The 20500-nt window shown below is 35.9% G+C and overlaps 1 protein-coding gene across 3 annotated transcripts in view; it reads left to right on the forward strand.

The window, feature by feature from the left end:
* The window catches only part of ZFAND3 (zinc finger AN1-type containing 3), a 307728-nt gene that overhangs the window by 86507 nt on the left and 200721 nt on the right, over positions 1–20500 (forward strand). For all 3 annotated transcript variants that reach the window (XM_037518709.2, XM_054698760.1, XM_054698759.1), the window contains exon 2: positions 15820–15860. In XM_037518709.2, the coding sequence (XP_037374606.2) occupies positions 15820–15860 (41 nt within the window). The remainder of the gene's footprint in view (positions 1–15819; positions 15861–20500) is intronic.

The raw sequence follows: 20500 nt of genomic DNA on the forward strand, positions 1-20500 counted from the left end.
AAGAGTACATAATGATTCTTGGGTATTAGCCCAGAGATTTTGATTCACTAGGTCTGGGGTATAGGGACTGGGAATCTATATTTTAAAAAATACTTCCCTTTTCCTGGGTTCTTATGTGTAGCTATTCTCCCCACCCCCCTTCATGATTCACTTTGCAATGATTGGTAGCAGTTACCTTGGCCTTTTTGGATTCTCTGGAAAAGGTAATGAATAGAATAATTAATATCTTGTTCTTATCCTGATGGATAAGAAATGCTAGCATATGTCTTACTGAAGGTCTTTAGGACTTTGGGTTGAATCGACTTTTCTGTCAATATATTTCATCAGAAAGCTATTGTCAGGGCAGTATGAGGAAGGATCTCCAGACCTCCTCATATATTTATGGAGCTGTCTGACTATAAACCTTAGAAATCAATTCATTCCATTTTAAAATTTGAGGTAGTCTAAACCATGTTAGGTTTTGAATCCCAACTCTGTTTCCTTAATAGTTGGTGCCTCATTTCTCTGACCATGGTTTCTTATGTATAAACTGGGAATAATAATTCTTAACTTACAGGCATTTTAGGATTAATTAAAATGCACACAAAGTGTCTCACATGTATATTACATATACTAAGTACTCAATAAGTTAGATTTTATGGTATACCCATTATTTGATCTGTGGTATGCATAACAGCCAAAAGAAGTACAAAAATGGTAAGAAGTTCAAATTAAATATGCTGTATACCCACAGATTTTGCCTTTTAAATTGTGGAAAAACAAAATTCACCATTTTAACCACTTAAAGTGTATTAAGTGACATTTAATACAATCACGTTATGGTGCAACTATCTCCATTATCTAGTTCCAGAACATTTTCATCACCCCAAAAAGAAACCTGTACCTATTAAATAGTCCCTCCCTAAGACCCTCCCTGTCCTCAACTCCTGGCAACTTCTAATCAGTTTTCTGTCTATGTGGATTTGCCTATATTGTGTACTTTGTATGAATGGAGTCATGCAAGTTGTGGACCTTGTGTTTTAATTTTTCAGTTTTAATTTTGTATGTTTTTAAGGTGTTATTTATTAATATTTATTTTATATAATTCTTACATCATTTTTCATTTTTGCAATGTATGCATTTTCATTTTGGTTATATTCCCCACACAATTGCACCCCCCCTTATTTTGACCCTAATCCTTCCTCTCCCCACCACTCCCCTCCACCCCCCCATAATGTGTCTCTGGTTTATACTTGCTTGTTGATTTTGATTTTTACTTTGTATTAATTAGTCTTTTTCCTGGTCCTTTATTTAGGTTTTCTAAATTCCTACTCTAAGTGAGACCATCCAGTATTTTTCTTTTTCTTTCTGACTTATTTTGCTGAGCATGATCCCTTCTAGCACCATCCATGTTGCTGCAAACTGCATGTGTTTTATCTTTTTTGATTGCTGAGTAATATTCCATGGTGTGTATGTACCACATCTTCTTGATCCAGTCATCTATTTTTGGGCATTTGGGTTGTTTCCATAGCTTAGCTATTGTAAATAGTGCTGCTATAAACATAGGGATGCAGGTGCCCTTTGGAATTAATATTTCTGTGTCCTTTGGGTAAATACCTAGGAGTGGAATTGCTGGATCATATGGAAGCTCTATGTTTAGTAGGTCAAGAAATCTCCACACAGCTCTCCATAGTGGTTGGACCGGTTTGCACTCCCACCAGCAAAGCAGGAGAGTTCCTTTTTCTCCACAGCCTTGCCAACATTTGTTGTTGCTAGTTTTTTTAATATGTGCCATTCTCACTGGTGTAAGATGGTATCTTATGGTAGTTTTGGTTTGCATTTCCCTGATGACAAATGATGTTGAACATTTTTTCATATGCCTGTTGGCCATTTGCATTTCCTCTTCAGAGGAGTTTCTTTTTAGCTCTTCTGCCCATTTTTTGACTGGATTATTTTCTTTGTTTTTGTTGCGTCTCATCAGCTCTTTGTAGATTTTTGTGATCAGTGCTTTATCATTAGTGTTGTGTGCAAAAATGTTCTCCCAGTTGGTGGGGTTTCTCTTTGTTTTTGTTATTGTCTGTTTTGCTGTGCAGAAGCTCTTTAATTTGATGTAGTCCCAGCTGTTTATCTTTGCCTTCACTATCACTGCTTTGGGTGATGTGTCTGTAAAGATGTCTTCGAGGTGCATGTCATGTAGTATTTCACCTGTATTTCCTTCTGTGTATTTTATGGTTTCAGGTGTTATGTATAGTTCTTTAATCCATTCTGAGTTGGTTTTTGTGCATGGTGTGAGGTAGTAGTCAAGCTTCATTCTTTTACATGTCGCAACCCAGTTTTCCCAGCACCATTTATTGAACCAACTTCCTTTTTTTTTTTTTTTTGTGGGACCCTAGCCGGCGGCTGTGGAATGAACCGGCGCTACAGAGGCTGTGGGCAGCCTCGCAGCCCAGCGCTCAACCGCTGCGCCACCAGAGGAGGCCCTGAACAAACTTTCTTTGCTCCAGAGCATATTCTTTGCTCCTTTGTCAAAGATTAGTTGACCATAAATCTGTGGGTTCATTTCTGGATTTTCTATTTGGTTCCATTGGTTGGTGTGTCTGTTCTTGTTCCAGTAACATGCAGTTTTGATGATTATGGCTTTTTGTAGTATAGTTTGCAGTCTGGGAGTGTGATGCCTCCATTCCCTTCTTTATTTTTCAGGAGAGCTTTGGTTATTCAGGGTTTTTGGTGATTTCATATGAATTGCATCAATAATTGTTATGTTTCTTTGAAGAATGTCATTGAAATTTTTATTGGAATAGCATTGAATCTGTAAATTGCTTTTGGTAGGATGGCCATTTTGATAATGTTAATTCTTCCAATCCATGAGCAGGGAATGTCTTTCCATTTCTTTGTGTCTTCTTCTGTTTCTTTTAACAGTGTTTTATAGTTTTCTTTGTATAGGTCCTTTACCTCTTTTGTTAGGTTTATTCCCAAGTATTTGATTTTTTTTTGTTTCAATAATAAAAGGGATTTTTTTTGATTTCTTCTTCAGATTTATTGTTTGTGTATAGGAAGGGCTACTGATTATTGCGTGTTGGTTTTGTATCCTGCCACTTTACTAAACTGATTAGTTGAATTAGTTTTTCTGTGGAGTTTTTGGGGTTCTCTCTGTATATTATCATATCATCTGCGAAGTGATAGTTTAACTTCTTCCCTCCCTATTTGGATTCCTCGTATGTCTTTCTCTTGTCTTATTGCTCTGGCTAGGACTTCCAGTATTATATTGAAAAGCAGTGGTGAGAGTGGACATCCTTGTCTTGTTCCAGATCTTAATGGAAATGCTTTCAGCTTTTTGCCATTGAGAATGATACTGGCTATGGGCTTGTCATATATGACCTTTATGATGTTGAGGTATGTCCCTTGTATCCTGAGAACTTCAAGGGCCTTTATCATAAATAGGTGTTGTACTTTGTTGAAAGCTTTCTCAGCATCTATTGATATTATCATATGGTTTTTATATTTCTTTTTGTTGATGTGTTGGATAACATTGATTGATTTTCGGATGTTTAACCATCCTTGTGTCCCTGGAATAAATCCTACTTGGTTGTGGTGAATTTTCTTATGGGTAATATTGTTGGGTTCTGATAGCTAAAATTTTATTGATGATTTTTGCATCCATGTTCATTAGAGAGATTGGCCTGTAGTTTTCTATTTTTGTGGTGTCCTTGTTCGGTTTTGGTATTAGTGTAATGTTGGCTTCATAGAATGTGTTTGGTATTATCCCTTCCTTCTCAATTTTTTGAGAGTTTGTGAAGGATAGGCACTAATTCATTTCTGAATGTTTGGTAGAATTCAGTGTAAATCCATCAGGTCCTACGCTTTTGTTTTTGGGGAGGGTTTTGATTACCATTTCAATTTCGCTGCTTGTAATTGGTCTGTTTAGGTGTTCTATTATTTCTTCTTTATCTAGCTTTGGGTGATTGTAGAGTTGTAGGAATTTGTCCATCTCTTCTAGATTGTTGAACTTGTTTGCCTATAACTGTTCATAGTAGTTTCTGATTATTCTTTTGATTTCTGCTGTGTCTGTTGTGATTTTTTCTCTTTCATTTGTGATCCTGTTTATTTGTGCTTTTTCCTTTGTGAGCCTGGCTAGGGTTTTTTAATTTATTTTTTCGAAGAACCAGCTTTTGGTTTCATTGATCTTTTGGATTATTTTTTTAGTTTTGATTTCATTTATTTCTGCTTTGATTTTTATTTCTTCTACCAGTTTTTTTTTTTTTTTTTTGTTCTTTTTCTAGTTCTTTGAGTTTTGAGATTAGGTTGTTTCTTTGAGTTATTTCTTGTTCCTTGATGTGCGCCTCTATTGCTATATATTTTCCTCTTATTACTGCTTTTGCTGCATCCCATACGTTTAGAAAATTGGTGTCCTCCTTGTCATTCAACTCAAAGTATTTTTTAATTTCTTCTTTGATCTCCTCATTAGTCCAGTGGTCTTCTAGTAGTGTGGGTTTCAATCTCCATGAGGTAGGAGAGTTCCTTGTCTTATTTTTATGATTTATTTCTAGTTTGATGCCTTCATGGTCAGACCACATGGTTGGTATGATTTTAGTCTTGGTGTATCTGTTGATGTTTGTCTTGTGTCCCAGTATGTGATCAATCCTGGAGAATGATCTGTGTGTGCTTGAGAAAAATGTGTACTCAGATTTTTTGGGTTTAGTCTTCTATAGATGTCTGTTAAGCCCATGAGCTCTAGATTCTTATTTAGACCTTTAATGTCCTTACTTATTTTTTGTCTCGTTGATCTATCCATTTTTGATAGTGGTGTGTTGGAGTCTCTTACTACATATGTGTTTTCTCTAATGTCTGTTTTCAGAGCTGATAATAGTTGTCTGATGTATTTTGGTGTTTCTTCATTTGGTTAGTATATGTTAATGAGTGTTATTTCTTCTTGAAGTATTGACCCCTTGATCATAATGTAGTGACTGTTGGGGTCTCTTTTTACCGTTTTGAGTTTGAAATCTGTTTTATCTGATATAAGTATAGCTGTTCCTGCCCTTTTTTTGGGTCCATTTGCTTGTAGGATTGTTTTCTATCCTCTTACTTTGAGTCTATTTTATCTTTTGTAGTTAAATGTGTTTCCTGGAGACAGCAAAAAGTTGAGTTTTGTTTCTTAATCCAGCCTGCAACTGTGTCTTTTTATTGAAGAATTTAGTCCATTTACATTTAGAGTTAATACTGATATGTTAGCATCTGTATTTGCCATTGTGTTTGTCTTTCCTCTGATTTTATTTATTTGTTCTTTTAATTACCTTTTTTTTTTTTTTGGCCTTATTTCGTTGTTATTCATCCCTCTGTTGGTTCTGGCTTTAGGACTCCTTGTAGTATTTTTTGGAGTGCGTGATTAGTCGCAATGAAATTCCAGAGTTTGTCTGTCTGGGAAGGTCCTCATTCTTTCTTCATAGAGGAAGGAAAGCTTTGCAGGATAGAGTATTCTTGGTTGGCATTTGTTTTGGAGTCTGTTGACTATGTCCCTCCACTCTCTCCTTGCCCATAGTGTTTCTTCGGAGAAGTCTGACATCAGTCTGATTGGTTTTCCTTTGTATGTTATCCGTTTCTTCCCTCCTGTCAGCTCATTATTTTTTCCTTGTCTTGGATTCTTAGGAACTTTACTATTATGTGTCTTGCTGTATTTTTACTTTCATCATGGAAGTTTGGTGTTCTTCTTGCTTCTTGTATGTCTATTTTCAGCTCCTTCTTCACGTTTGGGAAGTTCTCTCCAATTATTTCCTTGAATATTTTCGCTGTTCCTATGTGTTTCCAGTTACTCCCTTGAATATTTTCTCTGTTCCTAGGTCTTTCTCCTCTCCTTCTGGGATTCCAATAACTCTTACATTTCCTTTCCTCATGGAGTCAGATAGTTCTCGAAGTCTTTCTTCAGTCTTTTTCATTCGTACTTCTCTTTCCTTTTCTGTTTTGGTTCTTTTTTTTCTGTGTCTTTGAGAGTGCTTACTTGTTTTTCCATTTCATCTATTCTGTTATCACTGCTTTTCCCAGCATTCTTTAACTCTTCCATTAATCCTTTGATTTCCTGCATTTCCTTCACTTCCCTCTTTAGGGACTCAATTTCATTCTTAAGAGCGTTGTTTTCCTTAATGACTTTTGTCAGTTTTTTCATCACGGCAATTTTAAATTCTCTTTCTGATAGGCTCAGAAGTTCTTCCAAGTCACTGTTGTTGCAATCTGGTGGGTGGTTTTCTTTTTGGAATGTCTTTTTCCTGAGGAGTTGCTAGGTTGCATGTAGTTTTTCTTCTCCCTGCTGCCTGTTTTCTAATTTGCCTTGCGTTGGGACACTGTGTCGATGGTACTGGCCAGCATTTTTTGGTGTGCTCTTTCTGGGATTTTGGAAACTGGCGGTCCAATCAAGTCAAATACTGTTATGCCAGAAGTCCAGTGAGGCACTGGTACTTTGAGTATGTTAATGGTCGCTGTCACAGAATACCTCCTTCTTCTGTGTTTGTTTAATTCCAAAGGTGTATCTTGAAGTCCCACAGACTTCCCTGGAGGTGGAGCAGCTGGATTGCACTCTGGGCTCCAAATCACTGGAAACCCCCTCTGGGCTCCAACTCCCTGCCAGGCGGGACCAGGCTTGTGGTGGCCTTCAGCTCACCTCTGGCTGTGCAGGGAGCCTTCTCCTGGTTTCAAGCAGTCTTTATTGAAGGAAGGTCCCTATTCTAAAATGGCGAGTCGGAGGCGCACTTTCCTGCGCGGCTGGTCTGCCCTGGCCCGTGGATACCCGCTCTCCCTCTGGGCTGGGACTGCTGGTCAGACGGGGCCTGTCATGGGGGTGCTTCCCAGCTCGTCTCTGGCTGCACAGGGAGCCTTCTCCCGGTTTTAAGCAGTCTTTATTGAAGGAAGGTCCCTGTTCTAAAATGGCGAGTCAGAGACGCACTTTCCTGTGCGTGGTCTCTATTTTTTAAAAGATTTATCTATGCATAGAAGAACTTGGGTACAGGCTAGAGATGTGGGGGGTGAGAGGGTTCACCATAGACAGAGTGGGGATCAGAACAGGCAGATTGACTGAAATATACCGCTGAGGGGAGCAACGGGTGAGTCCAGAGACGTCTGCTGCACCATGTGGGTAGTTCCTGGCCGGGGATCAAACTCATGCTGCAGTGGTTGCGGATAGTTTCATAGGTTGCATCTTAACCCCTTGCGCCACCAGGGAGGCCCCTTTAAGGTGTTATTTAGAACACGTCTGTACTTTATTACTTTTTATGACTGAATAATAATCCATGTGTAAATAAATATACCATAATTTATCTGTTCATAAACTGATGGACATATGAGTTTGTTCTACCTTTTGACAATTGTCAGGTGTTTCTTTCAGTTATTTTGGGGATGTACTTACGATTTAATTTATGGTCATATGATAATTCTACATTTAACTTACTGAGGAATTGCCAAACTTTAACAGTGAATGTATCTTGTTACATCCCACCATCAGTGTATGAGGGTTCTAGTTTCTCCATATTCTGGCATAAACTTTAAAAAAATTATAGCCATAGTTTTAGGTGTGAGTTATATTGCAGCGTAGGTTTGATTTGTGTTTTGCTGATGACTAATAAAATTAGGGAGCGTCTCATGTGCTTGTTGGCTATTTGTATTGTTTTTTAAAGATTTATTTATTCATGCATACAAGAACCAGGGTACAGGCTAGATGTATGGGAGGGTGAGAGGATTCACCAGAGATAGAGCGGGGAACAGAATAGGCAGACTGACTGAAACACACTGCTTAGGGGAGCAGCGGGCGAGACAGGAGACGTCTGCTGCGCCATGTGGGTATCTCACCATCCCATTGGCCGGGATCAAACTTGTGCTGCAGAGACTGTGGATAGCTTCACAGTGCTGTGCTCAACCGCCTGGGCCACCAGGGGAGACCCTGTTTGTATATTTTCTATAGAGATATTTCTATTCAAGTCCTTTGCTCATTTTTTAATTGGGTTTTCTTTTTGTTGTTGAAAGCAGTCTTTTGGTAATGAACATTAATTTATGTACTTTTATTGGGGGAGGCTTATTTTAGAATATAAAAATATATTGGGGAATATAAGAATAAGAGATTGGGGTTCTTAACTTTTTCAGTAACATTTTATTGACTTATATGTTTTGTACATCTCACTTTAAATATATAGCTTAGCCCAATGTGTTACTCTGTGCCTCCCACGGAAGGACTGAAGTAATACAATGAATGTCCATCTACCCTTTACTTAGATTGACTGTTCACATTTGCTACCCATGGACTATCTCTATGTATAAATATACCTTTTTCAGAGCCATTTGCAATTACCATGATAGTTTACTACCTCTTAAGTGCTTCTGCATGAATCTCCTAAGAGCAAGGACACATATTCTCATATAGAACCACAGTATTGTTATCAGATAAATAATTATCAATAATTTCATAATGTTAGCTGCTTTACATACATACTGAAATTTCCTAGTTGTTTCAAAATGTCTTCTAGAGCTTTTTTTTTTAAACCCCCCTTAAAAAATACAGGTCCAAAAATAATTTACAGATTGCATTTGGTGTTATTTCTCTTAATCTCTTGTAGTTTTAGAATTGTTCCTGTGCCACCTCTTGATTTCCATGTCAGGGAGGTTAAGAATGCAGGCCAGTTAGTCCACATTTTAGTTTTGTCTGTTGCTTTTTCTGAGTTAAGTTAAACATTTATGGTAAGATTATTTAAGTAAGGTTGTGTACATTTTTATATTCCAGAGATTAAGTGAAAGTATGGAATTATAAAATAAAGGCACCTTAAATACTTTTATTAAAATATAAGTGTGCGTTTCCTTAGGATGAACATAATGTCAGGTTATCTTAATTGTATGACTCGTTAAGTTTGATGGCTTGGTTAAGGTATTGAGAGCCAGACTCTAGAGATAGGACTTCTTGGATTTAGTAAGTAGTTTGTAGGATGAAACAGACTGTATCATACATATCTTGTTTTCCAGGAAAACCATTTACCTAATGGTTTCAACATCCAAGGTTTGAAATTATTACTATATGGAGGGGAGGGGAGGATGCACATAGAATGCATTTAAAAGATAAACTTCATTGGTTGTATAATTGAAAAGACACTTCGCATTGTCTTCCTTAGGTTTCCATGCTTTGGGTGGTATATTCTAGATGTCTCCTTGACTTTCATATTGTAGCTTGTAATTAGAGTTTCAGAGAGGAATTTATTGTGGTAGCATAAAAGGAGTGGAGTTGGATTGTTTGTTTCATAAGTTGCTTTTGATATTTGATAGCAATATAGCACTCAAACCAAGAGAGTAATCATTGGAATCCAGTAAGAAGGCTTTCTTTATAGTAAATTAACATATATCAACTAATTCTCCTGAAAAGACAGATTTAATTTCTGAATGTTAAGAATTTCACTTAAAGCTTTGCTTCTTTTTCTCTGCATTAAAAAAATAAGATTTTGGTAGAATTGCTTGTTTTAGTCCTCTGTGTACTCCTGAAATTACTAGGGTAATGGATACTGATTAATTGTGGGTAGATTCTCAGAATGTTGGGCCTCCCCTGGTGGCACAGCAGTTGAGCACTGGGCTGCGAAGCTTCCCACAGCCTCTGTAGCTCTGGTTGGATCCCTGGCCACTGGTGAGGGTCCCACATGGCGTGACAGACCTCTCCTGCTGTGCCCGCTGCTCCCCTCAGCTGTGTATTTCGTCACTTTGCCTGTTCTGTTCCCCACTCTGGCTCTGGTGAATTCTCTCACCCTCCCGCACTTCTGACTGCACCCAGTGCTTGTATAAATAAATAAATCTTTAAAAAAAAAAAAGATTCTCAGAGTGTTACATTTAATTTAATTTTATAAATACTTTTTTCCCCCTGGAAAAAAAAGACTATGTTATATCAGTAATATCAGTAATTAATGTGAAGTCATTTGCTCTGTCATTGTGGCTTGAGACTGATATGCCCCACAACATGGGATATGTCTTTTACTCTAATGAGATTGATAAGTAATTGAAGAAAAGTATGTTAAAGTATAGAACCCTAAAAATTAGATGTTTCAACTAAATTTAAAACAAATACATACAATTTGTATTTTTTTGCAGTAGTCTTAAGACCTTTTCTTTGCATATCAATTAATTTGCAAGTTAAATACACTTTTTCTTGAGTGAGCCGCACATATAGGTTAGCATAGTATGAATATGGCCCTTGCAACTAGGTTTTCTTGGCTGGAACCCTCACTCTCTTACTGGAAGGTGAACTTAGACAAGTTACTTAACTTCACTGTGCCTCAGTTTTTCCATGTGTAAAATGCGGATAATAATAGTAACAAATTAGTGATGTAAAACACCAGCTTAAAATGGTAATTCATTAATCTTGCTGTTGACTGGGATGTAAATGCCTAAACACATACTTGTTCATTAATGCCCAATTTTGGTCTTAAGTGGAGTGAGACTAAAGACATGTGTGAAGCAGTCTGGGGGCACGCTTTAGATTTTTATGATTCATACTTTGATTGCTAAATTGTCTTGCCCTTGCCTATCTTATAGCATTCTCCTTCTTTTTAAAGTAGCATGTCCTTTAATTTATTAGAAGTATTCAATATAGAGTTCACAGAAGTAGTGGAGGTTTTTTTTTTTTATTAGTAACTAACTATATGATCATAGTAACAAGTGAAATAGACATAATTATAAGATAACTTTATAAACATTCAACTCTGAGGTTAAGAGGGAGGGGGAAAAAAAGGACAAGGGAGACACGAGATTATGTTAGGAGGAAGACAAAAGCCCTATTTCATGAGAGGCATTGTGATAATAAAGTGAAGTACTCATTATATTTATCATTAAGAAAGAAGCGTTTCGGCCTCCCCGGTGGCACAGTGGGTTGAGCACAGCACTGTGAAACTGTCCACAACCTCTGCAGTGCTGGTTCGATTCCTGGCTGGCCAGGGAGATACCCACATGGCGCCGCAGACCTCTCCTGTCTCGCCTGCTGTTCCCATCATCAGTGCTTTCAGTCTGTCTGCCTAGTCTGCTCTCCATTCTGTCTCTGGTGAATCCTTTCACCCTCCCGCGCCTCTGGCCTGTACCCCAGCTCTTATATAAATAAATAAATCTTAAAAAAATGGGAAGAAAGAAGTGTTTCTTTGGTATAATTTTTAACCTGTTATGGAAGTTTCGTAGCTACTTATTTTGATCACTATTCAGGAAAAAAAATACTCTGACCAACTATCCACTCATTGTCACCCATTTGTAGCAGAACATAGCTAGGCAGAATAAAAATAAGGGCAGGGAATACCTAAATTTTTATCTTAAATTTGGTTTAATTCTCAGACTTTTGCCCCAATAATAAAATGGTTGGAAAATCTGTGTATTTGCACAGCAACATAACGGATACCTTTTGTAATGGACCAGTGTTAGTACCTAATGTAGTGTAGAATTAAAAAATTTTTTTTGTACCAATATTTATTGAGCTCTAATTTATGTATAACAACTTGCAGTCATGAGTGTATAATGTAATGAATTTTGACAATGCCTATACCTGTGTGATCATCACCCAGATCAAGATATTGAGCAATTTTTCACTCTAAAAAGTGCTCTCCATTACTGTATAATTCTAAAAACCTATTCATAAAATGGGTAGGACTAGTTTAAGTGAGCAATTTAATGTTTGTATTCAATGTCTTTAGGTAGCTGGGCAATAGTGGACTTAGTCTTTTTCTGCTGTTTTCTCTATCATAAAAGTGAATTTTGTTGAACAGTAGTCTGTAATATGGGTTTTGAACTTTGTTGATGAAGAGCCCTATATATAAAGAATAATCCATGATCTCATTAAGAAAAAGAAATTATTGGCATAGAAATTTTTAGGGATGAGAATGAAATAATTAAGTGTCATTAAAATATTGCAGGTATGTATTAAATAAAAATCTTTTAATTTTTTTGGAGATAATTTAGATTTATATACAGTTGTTAAAAAAAATAAATACATGAAGATCTCTTGCGCTCTTTACTCATTTTATCCCAAAGGTATAACTGTACATATGCATATTTAAGATCACAGGTTTTGTAAAATTATATGTATTTGTACATGTATATATTAATCTATACAGCTATATAACTACATATACCAAGTATAAATTTTAAAATGTTTTCCATTCTAATGAAACAGATTTATTTTAGCTCTCCACATTTTCAGACATCAGTGTCTTTAATATTTACTAAAACTACATTTAAAGTTATTGACTGCCATTGTTTGTTTGGCATAGGCCACTTTAAAAATCTGTAAATGTTGCTCTTGCTGAAAAATCTGTAAATGTTGCTCTTGCTGAAAATTTTATCAACATCACAAGAAATCATTCATGTAACATTAGGAGAGTTGCCACTATTTTAACATTATTTGTGATTCTTACTGACATTCCAAGGCTTTTATTGGATTATTTTCTAAATGTTCTTCAGAGATCTTTTTCAGGAGCAACCCCTAGTAATCATGAGATCGCATTCCAGAAATAACTATAAAGCTGTGTTTACAGCTGTATTTTACTCCCTTTTGAAGTAAAAGCATCCCAGACCAGTGTTTTTTGAAAAAGCATCCAAGGCTAGTGTTGACGACATCCTTCCAGACTTTAGCATTTTTGCAAAATGATGAAACTTTCACTGTTGTGCCCTTTTCATTGACTGTGACTGGATAGATGTTCCCAGACAGGACAACATACCGGGATTTTTCCACATTGGGTTTTTTAAAAAAAATTTTTTGGGTGTTTACCTCAAAAACAAGTATTTAATGTAAACAATTTCTGGTTTTTTTTTGAAGGATATTTTTAGAGAATACTTTTTCTTGTATTTGGGCATATAGAATAAGAGAAGTATAGCCACTGCAGACAATGTGTGATAGAGCTGATAATACCATTGTAATGTTCTTTTATGTGAAAAATCTGTTTGTCGTCTTTATTCAATTCATTGTATTTGTTTTCTCCTGCTTTTCTAAAAGAGCTTTTTACATGTTTAAATGTTTAATCTTCATCTTGTTTTAATTGTTCGATAGTGTTGGTTGGACTGAGCTTTTAGTGCTGTGTACATGTCTTACATGTATATATCTTTTTAGTACAGAGCACTTGCTATGTCCTTGCTGTCTTTGAATTTGGGTATTAATGTTCAGGCACTGCTCATTATAGTACCCCACCTGGAATCAAATTATTACATTGAAATTAGCTTTTAAAGTAGCACCACTCATATGGTTGCATTCTAGAAACTAATTCCACTTATTAAAGACTCCCGTCTTTTCCTTTGTAATGTTCCCTGAAAAAGAAAGCTTTGCAGGCATCATCTGAATGATTTAGAGTGATACATAATAGTGCAGACAAACTGGATGCACAGTTGAAAGCCGCGTTTGTCATTACTAGCAGATTTCATCTGCTAGAACTGGCCTTTGTCTTGTTTGCCTGGGGTGAGTGAAGATTTAGTGGAGATGTTGCGGCTGCTTAGCTGTGAAGGAAGCTAAGCTTTCTCACTATAAGTGTAGGAGATTCCATGCAGATTGGTACTAGTCTTTAATCATCTAATTTTACCTCTGTGGCAACTGGAATGAATTTTAGATGGAGGAGGAATTGTGGTTTGATTTTTTACTTCTCTTCCTATATTTACTACCCCTCTCCCAATCTCTCTTCTGCTCTTTCCTTTGTATTATTAAAGGAGATTGAATTAGGAAATGTGACTAGTTGATTTTACAGGTTGGTTCCTTCATTAAGAAGGAAATCTCTTTGCCGTTTTAGATTTTTTTAGTTTTATGATCATGCCTAACCTGGAGAAATTTAGGGACCACAAGACTGGAAGATTTGGCACATTTGTTGTTTTTCCCTTTTATTTTTTTGTGCTTCAGTTTCTTCACACTTTTGGACAAAAAAAGTGTCTTTGTTGATGAACATTGTGAGGTGACATGGCTTCTATTTGCATATTTATATTAAAATATTTTGGAGGGGGAACCTGGTATGTGTATTGTTTATGTGGATGGTGAGAGATACGAGAGGTATATGGATGTCACGAGAATATTATAATTGTTTCTAGAGTTCTCAGATATTAAGAATATTATTAATTTCCCAAAACTGTTTAGCTGGAAGCTTAATTTATCCTTCATTAAAAGATTAATATCCTTCAAAATTGAAAAATTTATTTCAGAAGAAAACACAACTAAAACAAAATAATGGTTTATCCCAAATTTCAAAAGATTTGAGAGTAATAATACTTAATATTGGTGAGGGTATATTGAAAAAAGTACTTTTAGATACTTTTGATGAGAGTGTTAATTGGTAGAATTTACCTGGAAAGTTATTTGGCAGTATCTGGGAGTTACATGCAACTATTAATGTATTTATTTTTACTCAGTTACTGATATTTAAATTTCCTTACTATCTGGTGATGCCTATATTAAGCAGAGTCCTAAAGAATGATCCACCTGTTAATACAGTGTCTCTTTTGGGAAAGAGATGTAATGATTCCCCTTCCACCCCATGGCAATTCTGTCATCTCATGGCAATTACTAGCCAGTAGATCATGGGTCCCAGTACAGTGGAAAACAGTTATAGTCATGGGGAAAACTTCCTGAGGGAGGTTTCATTAACTGTAAAATTTAGTGAGGAAAGAAGATACTTGCCTTATTCCATGTGTAGGGGCAGCTCTGGGCAGACTCAATTATTGGGAGGGGAGCTTTTGAGGAATTGAGGCTATAAAAAAGTCAACTTGCCCAACATTAAGTTTTCTAGGTTTATGAAAGAAACCCGTAGGAATTAGTCCACGTGAGAGAGACTTGGGAAAGAAAGCAGCAATGAGTAGAAATTAACAAAGAATTGATTGCCACCATGCTGTGCCCGGACTGCTGTGTTGTGCCAGGTTCTGTGTTGTGAATAAAGGATGGCAGGATGAATGGAGTTAGCTCAGACCTGAGGTATCAGATAATTCCTCTGCAGTTTACCCAGCCGTTTGACCTCAGTCAAGCTGCTCACCTATCAAGTGGGATGAGACTAGACTGTATGTCCTTGTCTAAGACCCCTCAATTTAATAATATGTTGGGCAGGTGGTGGGAACATTTTCTCATCAAATTATTCATCAGTTATAGCTAATTGTGTGATGTTTCTTGGTTGTAGAAATGTTAATGTGATTTTTTAAAAAGTACATTTCAGAAGCAAAGCAGTATGGTAATACCCATCTAGGCATGTTGGGAAGATTAATAAGATAATGTATGTTAAGTGCCCATCCAAGTTAGTATTCAGTGAATTGTAGCTATTATTAACAGATGAAAAGACATGAAAAATAATTTGATTGGGAACATCTGAAGAAAGAATTTAAACAAGGTCATAATGTCACCGGGATCTGAAATAGAACTAGAGTGAAGGAAAAGAAGATGAGATAAAAGTTCAAAAAATGTTACAGAGATAAATGTATATATGAGGAGAAATTTTTATTCCTTTAGAGACACAAGTTTTTGTTGATTCAGTGATGACTTTGAGGTTTATCTTCCAGTGTGAATAGAGGGAATGTGGTAATTGTGTGGAATAAATAACACTTCTCTCTTATATTTTGGTCATATTATAGTGTTTCTGAACTTGGTGCCACACAAGCTGTTAATCATAGAAAGTAAAACATCTACTAACTCACATATAAACAAATGAATATACAAACAATATTGTGTTTTTGTTTTGTGGGGGAGGGTGGCTGGTTAAAGACTTATTAATTTATTAGTTCAGTTATTTGGCCAGGAGATTCTTTACCTACATTTATCTTTATGTTTTGATTAGAGTGATACTGAATTTTTAGCTCTTCTTTCTTTTTTTTTTTTTTTTTTTTTTTTTGCCCCAGGTCCAGCAAGACTATGAACCTCTGTTCCAAATGCTTTGCTGGTAAGTTCAGATAAACATTTTTTAAATTTAATTTTTCTTCTTTTGGTTGTTTTTAAGACTATCTATATTTGACCTTCCTTTGGATTTATGGCATGGGGTTTTGTTTTCTTGTGTGTGTGAAAACAGTTTCTCCTTGCCAAGGTGCTTCATGTACTTGTTTCAGACTGCTGAAACATGGCCTTGGTAACTGCGCCAAGCTTTCTTTCCTTGGGTTAACAGTTGTAGGTACGTAGAATTGCGGTAGTAGATTAATGTTCATCTCTGATCTTGACTTAAATGATTAATAGTGAATGATGCTTTTATCAATGAGAATTCAAGGCGAATATTTTTATATTGGAGTCAGGAAGCAAATCATGCTGAATTAGTCCTTTTCCATTTCCCCTATTGAAATCATCTTGGATAAGTCAGTTAATCTCTTTGGACCTTAAGTCATCATTTGTAATAAGACATGTTTAGCTTCATGTTTGTCAAGAACCCTTTCAACCTTCCAACACTGATTGTTGACTCCTTTAATTATGACTCCTTCATAAAGTTGAAATCATTTCTTTAAAGGAGCTTTATAGCTAGTGATAATATGTAACATAACTAAGTCATTAATAATCAGAACATGTCTACTTTATTTTGTCAAAGAGCTGCACACTAAAGTAGGGAGAATATATAAATATAAATATATAAATATAAATATATATATATATATATATCACCTGAGTTGATATATTTCTCAGTATATACTGCTGCAGTTGGAAAGAGGGTCCAGCATGAATTGAATTCTGCTTGGATTTTTTTCCCAGGTGAAGCATTTCAAAGATAAGATGAGGGAGTAGGGAGGAGCTGCAACCTTTGCTCAGTAGAGTCAGGGGAAGTAAAGGGTTGGTCAGTGGACTTGATTAGGCTAGTTGTGCCTGTTACCTGACAGTTATCCAAGGTAGGATTACATTCTCCTATAGAGACTGAGAATTGAGTCCCAATCCTTTCTGATATTACATTTTCTTTTCTTAAAAAACACTTCTTTTTTTTTTTAAATTGAAGAACAATAGTTTGTAGCATTGTACATGATTTAGAGGTACAGGATCACACCCTTCTGAGGATTGCAGTGTCAAGGAATGGCTTTCCTGTCCTTGAGAAAGACTCCTGAATTGGAGATACATATACATCTCAAAGAGAGGGAGGATTCACAATTGTAAACTCTTTTTAGTCAATGTTCTAAGAGATATGATCAGGGGCCTATTATTCAAATGTTGACCAGAAGAAACCCTAAAGTCTTGATAACTGTTTTTTTTAGGTGGGCACTTAGAAAGGTGCTAGGATCATCCTAGAAATAGGGCCTTGTGTTTGAAAATCTTTAAGCTTTTTAATGTTCTGGAAGGGGCAGTTGAAGTGATTTATTTTGATTCTGTATAGATTAAGGCTATGTATTGTTAAGGCTAAATATTGTTAAGGCTAAGATTGAGACCTAATGGAAAGCAATAGAATTTCATGACATGGTATTTATAGTTATGATATGGTGAATAAACTTTTATTGGTGGAAACACTACTTTCTAAATGCTCTGTTTCAAAATATGGGTGTTGTGCTTTATTAGCAGAGAAAATCGCTTTAATGCGTTATGATCATCATTTAAAACTTTGATCAGACTAGAAAATAGTGTATCACTAAATATTGTTTGGTGAAACTTTGAGTTACATATATATATAAATGAATATAACTGTGTAATGGATTGTGATGTAACTACGTATTATGGTGAGGTATGATTTAAAATGGTTAAAAACTTCTGAATTGCAAAAATTCATTGGAAAGCACTGAGTTATTTTATTTGTGAAAATAGGTCATATTTACTTTCTGTCTTGTGACCTTTGTTCTGAGCTTGTGACTAACTTACATTACACTGCATTTCTTTAGGCTTACTGTAAAAATATGTGTAAAAGCATGAACTAAACCAGATTGCATATTGCTGTGTTCAGATATATATGAAGAGCAAAGCATAGCAGTAAAATTGTAGTCTTTGTCTCATAAAAAAAGTCAACATGAAATTTCATGTGGTATTATTTTTCTGCGTCTGAGTGCAGACGCAGTTTATGAATTGGTGAGTTTTAGATACTGTTTTTTTATATTTGGGGACATTTAATCCCTAGTTCAGTGATCTCATGTACCACCACATTGAAGTACAACTGTGCTTAAAGCAGTGCTTTTACAGAATGGTTTTGCTAGATAAAAGTTTGAGTGACAGAAACAACAAATAGTATACTAATGGGGTGAGGGTGTGTGCGGAGACTTTTTTTTTGTATTTCACTGCTTTATTTATTTATTTATTTATTTAAATTTTATTTTTATATTCCCCATACAATTACAACCCCCTTATTTTGACCCCAATCCTTCCTTCCCCCGCCCCCACCCCCCATAGAGTGTCTCTGGTTCAGTTGTTTGTTGATTTTGATATTTTTTTTTCTTATAGTTATTCTTTTTCCTGGTCTCTTATTTAAGTTTTCTAGATTCCTGCTATGAGTGAGACCATCCGGTATTTTTCTTTTTCTTTCTGGAGACATTTTAGCAAAAAGAAAACAACTTAATCAGGAATGGGCAGGAGAATTAAGGCACTTCTCCAAAGAAAATATAAAAGAATGTACTGAAGTGATTCCTTAAATAACCTGGCGTTATCTCTGCCACCCTTAGAAATGCTTGCTTTGGGGTATCTGAGGAGTGTGGGCACAATTTTCTCTGCTGTGCCCCTGATTTCCTTCTGAGTCCTTATATGCAATTTTTAACAGCCATATCTCAGCTAATTTTAGCTAATAGCCTTCAAGGCAGTTAGTTGTGTTGAAGGCAGTCTACGCCTTTTCTATTAAGCTTCTCAAAATCCTTCATGTACATTGCCTAATTCTAAAGCTAATGCACATTTTTAGTTATTTTTTGCAGCTGCACCCCACTTCCAAGCATTAAAACCTGTATTGGTCAGGTTTACCCAGAAACATAGATACATGTTAAGAGAGGTCTTGAAAAAGAGGTAATTTACATGATTGTAAGGCTCACCTGACAGATCTATAGGGCAAGTCATTAGGAAGTGCAGGATGCAACTCTGGGGCAGGACTGAATCACTATCTATGGGCAGAATTTCTTTTTCAGGGAAGAAAGTGGACTGTGAAGGGTTGCTATATTCTAGAGACTATTTTATACTTTAACATTATGTTTACTGACGTTATCTTGATTTACAACACTGTGTATACTTTAGGCATTTAGGTTCACACCTCCACAAAAGATGTTATGACACTGTGCCCACCACCAAAATACCAATAATCCTCCATCATAGTGCATTGAACCTCCTCTTTGTTCCTAGAGCTGCCTCACCACACCCCTGCCTTTGCAACCTCCAGTCCTCCCAAGTCTTAGTTGTGTAATCAGATTTTAAGTGTTTGTTCTGGTCTACATGTGAATAAAATCATCCAATAATTGTCTTTCTCCTCCTGACTTTACTTAGCATAATCACCTTCACTTATATCCATGTTGTCACAAATAGCAAGATTTCATTTTTCCTTTATAGCTAATATTCCATTGTGTTTGTATACGTACCTTCTTAACCCAGTCATGTATTTTTGGGCACTTGGGTTATGTCCATAACTTGACTGTTGTAAGTAGTGCTGCACTGAACATAGGCTTGCATATATCTCTTCCTATTAGTGGTTTTTGTGTTTTTAGGTGGATACCTAGGATACAGATTGCTACATCACTAAGTAGATCTATTTTTTAGATCTACTTAGTCTAAAGTCTTCTTTAGAGATATGTCTCTTTAGTTCTTGTGTTGATTTTATTTACTTATTTTTGTTTGTTTTGACCCCTCCCCATTCTTCTCCCCTGCTGTGTGCCTGTGATGTATGGTCAGCTTGCAAGTTTTGTTTTCATTGTGTCAATTTTTTTTATTGTGTTTTTTGTTTTCTTTTTGTTGAGTTTTATTTCTTTGTAGATTTTGGGTATTAATCCCTTCTTAGATGTATGATACGGAAAAATATTCTATTTAGTAGGGTGTCTTGTTTTTATGAGTTTTTTTTGCTGTAACTTTTTGATTTGATGTAGTCCCATTTGTTTATTTTTGGTTTTCTTTCCCTTGCTGTTGTAGTCAAGTTTTCCTTGACTACAAAAGATGTCTTTGAAGCCAGTGTTGGAAAGTGTTTTCCCTATGTATTTTGGTTTCTGGTCTTAAATCCAAATTTAGTAGCCAATTTGAATTAATTTTAGTGTATGGTGTGAAATAGCGGTCTAATGTCATTCTTTTGCATGTAGACTGCCCAAGTTTCCCAACATCATTTGTTCAATGAACTTTCCAGTCTCCATTTTATGTTTTTGGTACCGTTGTCATAATTAACAGTTGTAAGTGTGGTTCATTTCTGGGCTCTCAGTTCTATTCCATTGATCTTTGTGTCTATTCTAATTTTAATTCTAATACAAATATTGATTACAGTTGCTTTGTTTAATTCAAAGAGTGGTAGCATAATACATCTATTCTTTTTCTCAGAATTGCTTTGGCTATTCAGTGTCTTTTGTGGTGCCATACAAATTTCAATTCAGTCTTCTTGAATTTATTGACACTTGTTTTGTGAGGCAATATGTAATCTATCCTTGAGGAAGTTTCATATATGCTTAAGAAAATGTA

The sequence above is a fragment of the Talpa occidentalis genome, unplaced genomic scaffold (genome assembly GCF_014898055.3).
Source record: "Talpa occidentalis isolate TD23 unplaced genomic scaffold, MPIMG_talOcc4v2.1 talOcc4.2, whole genome shotgun sequence".
In the NCBI taxonomy this organism is placed as follows: domain Eukaryota; kingdom Metazoa; phylum Chordata; class Mammalia; order Eulipotyphla; family Talpidae; genus Talpa; species Talpa occidentalis.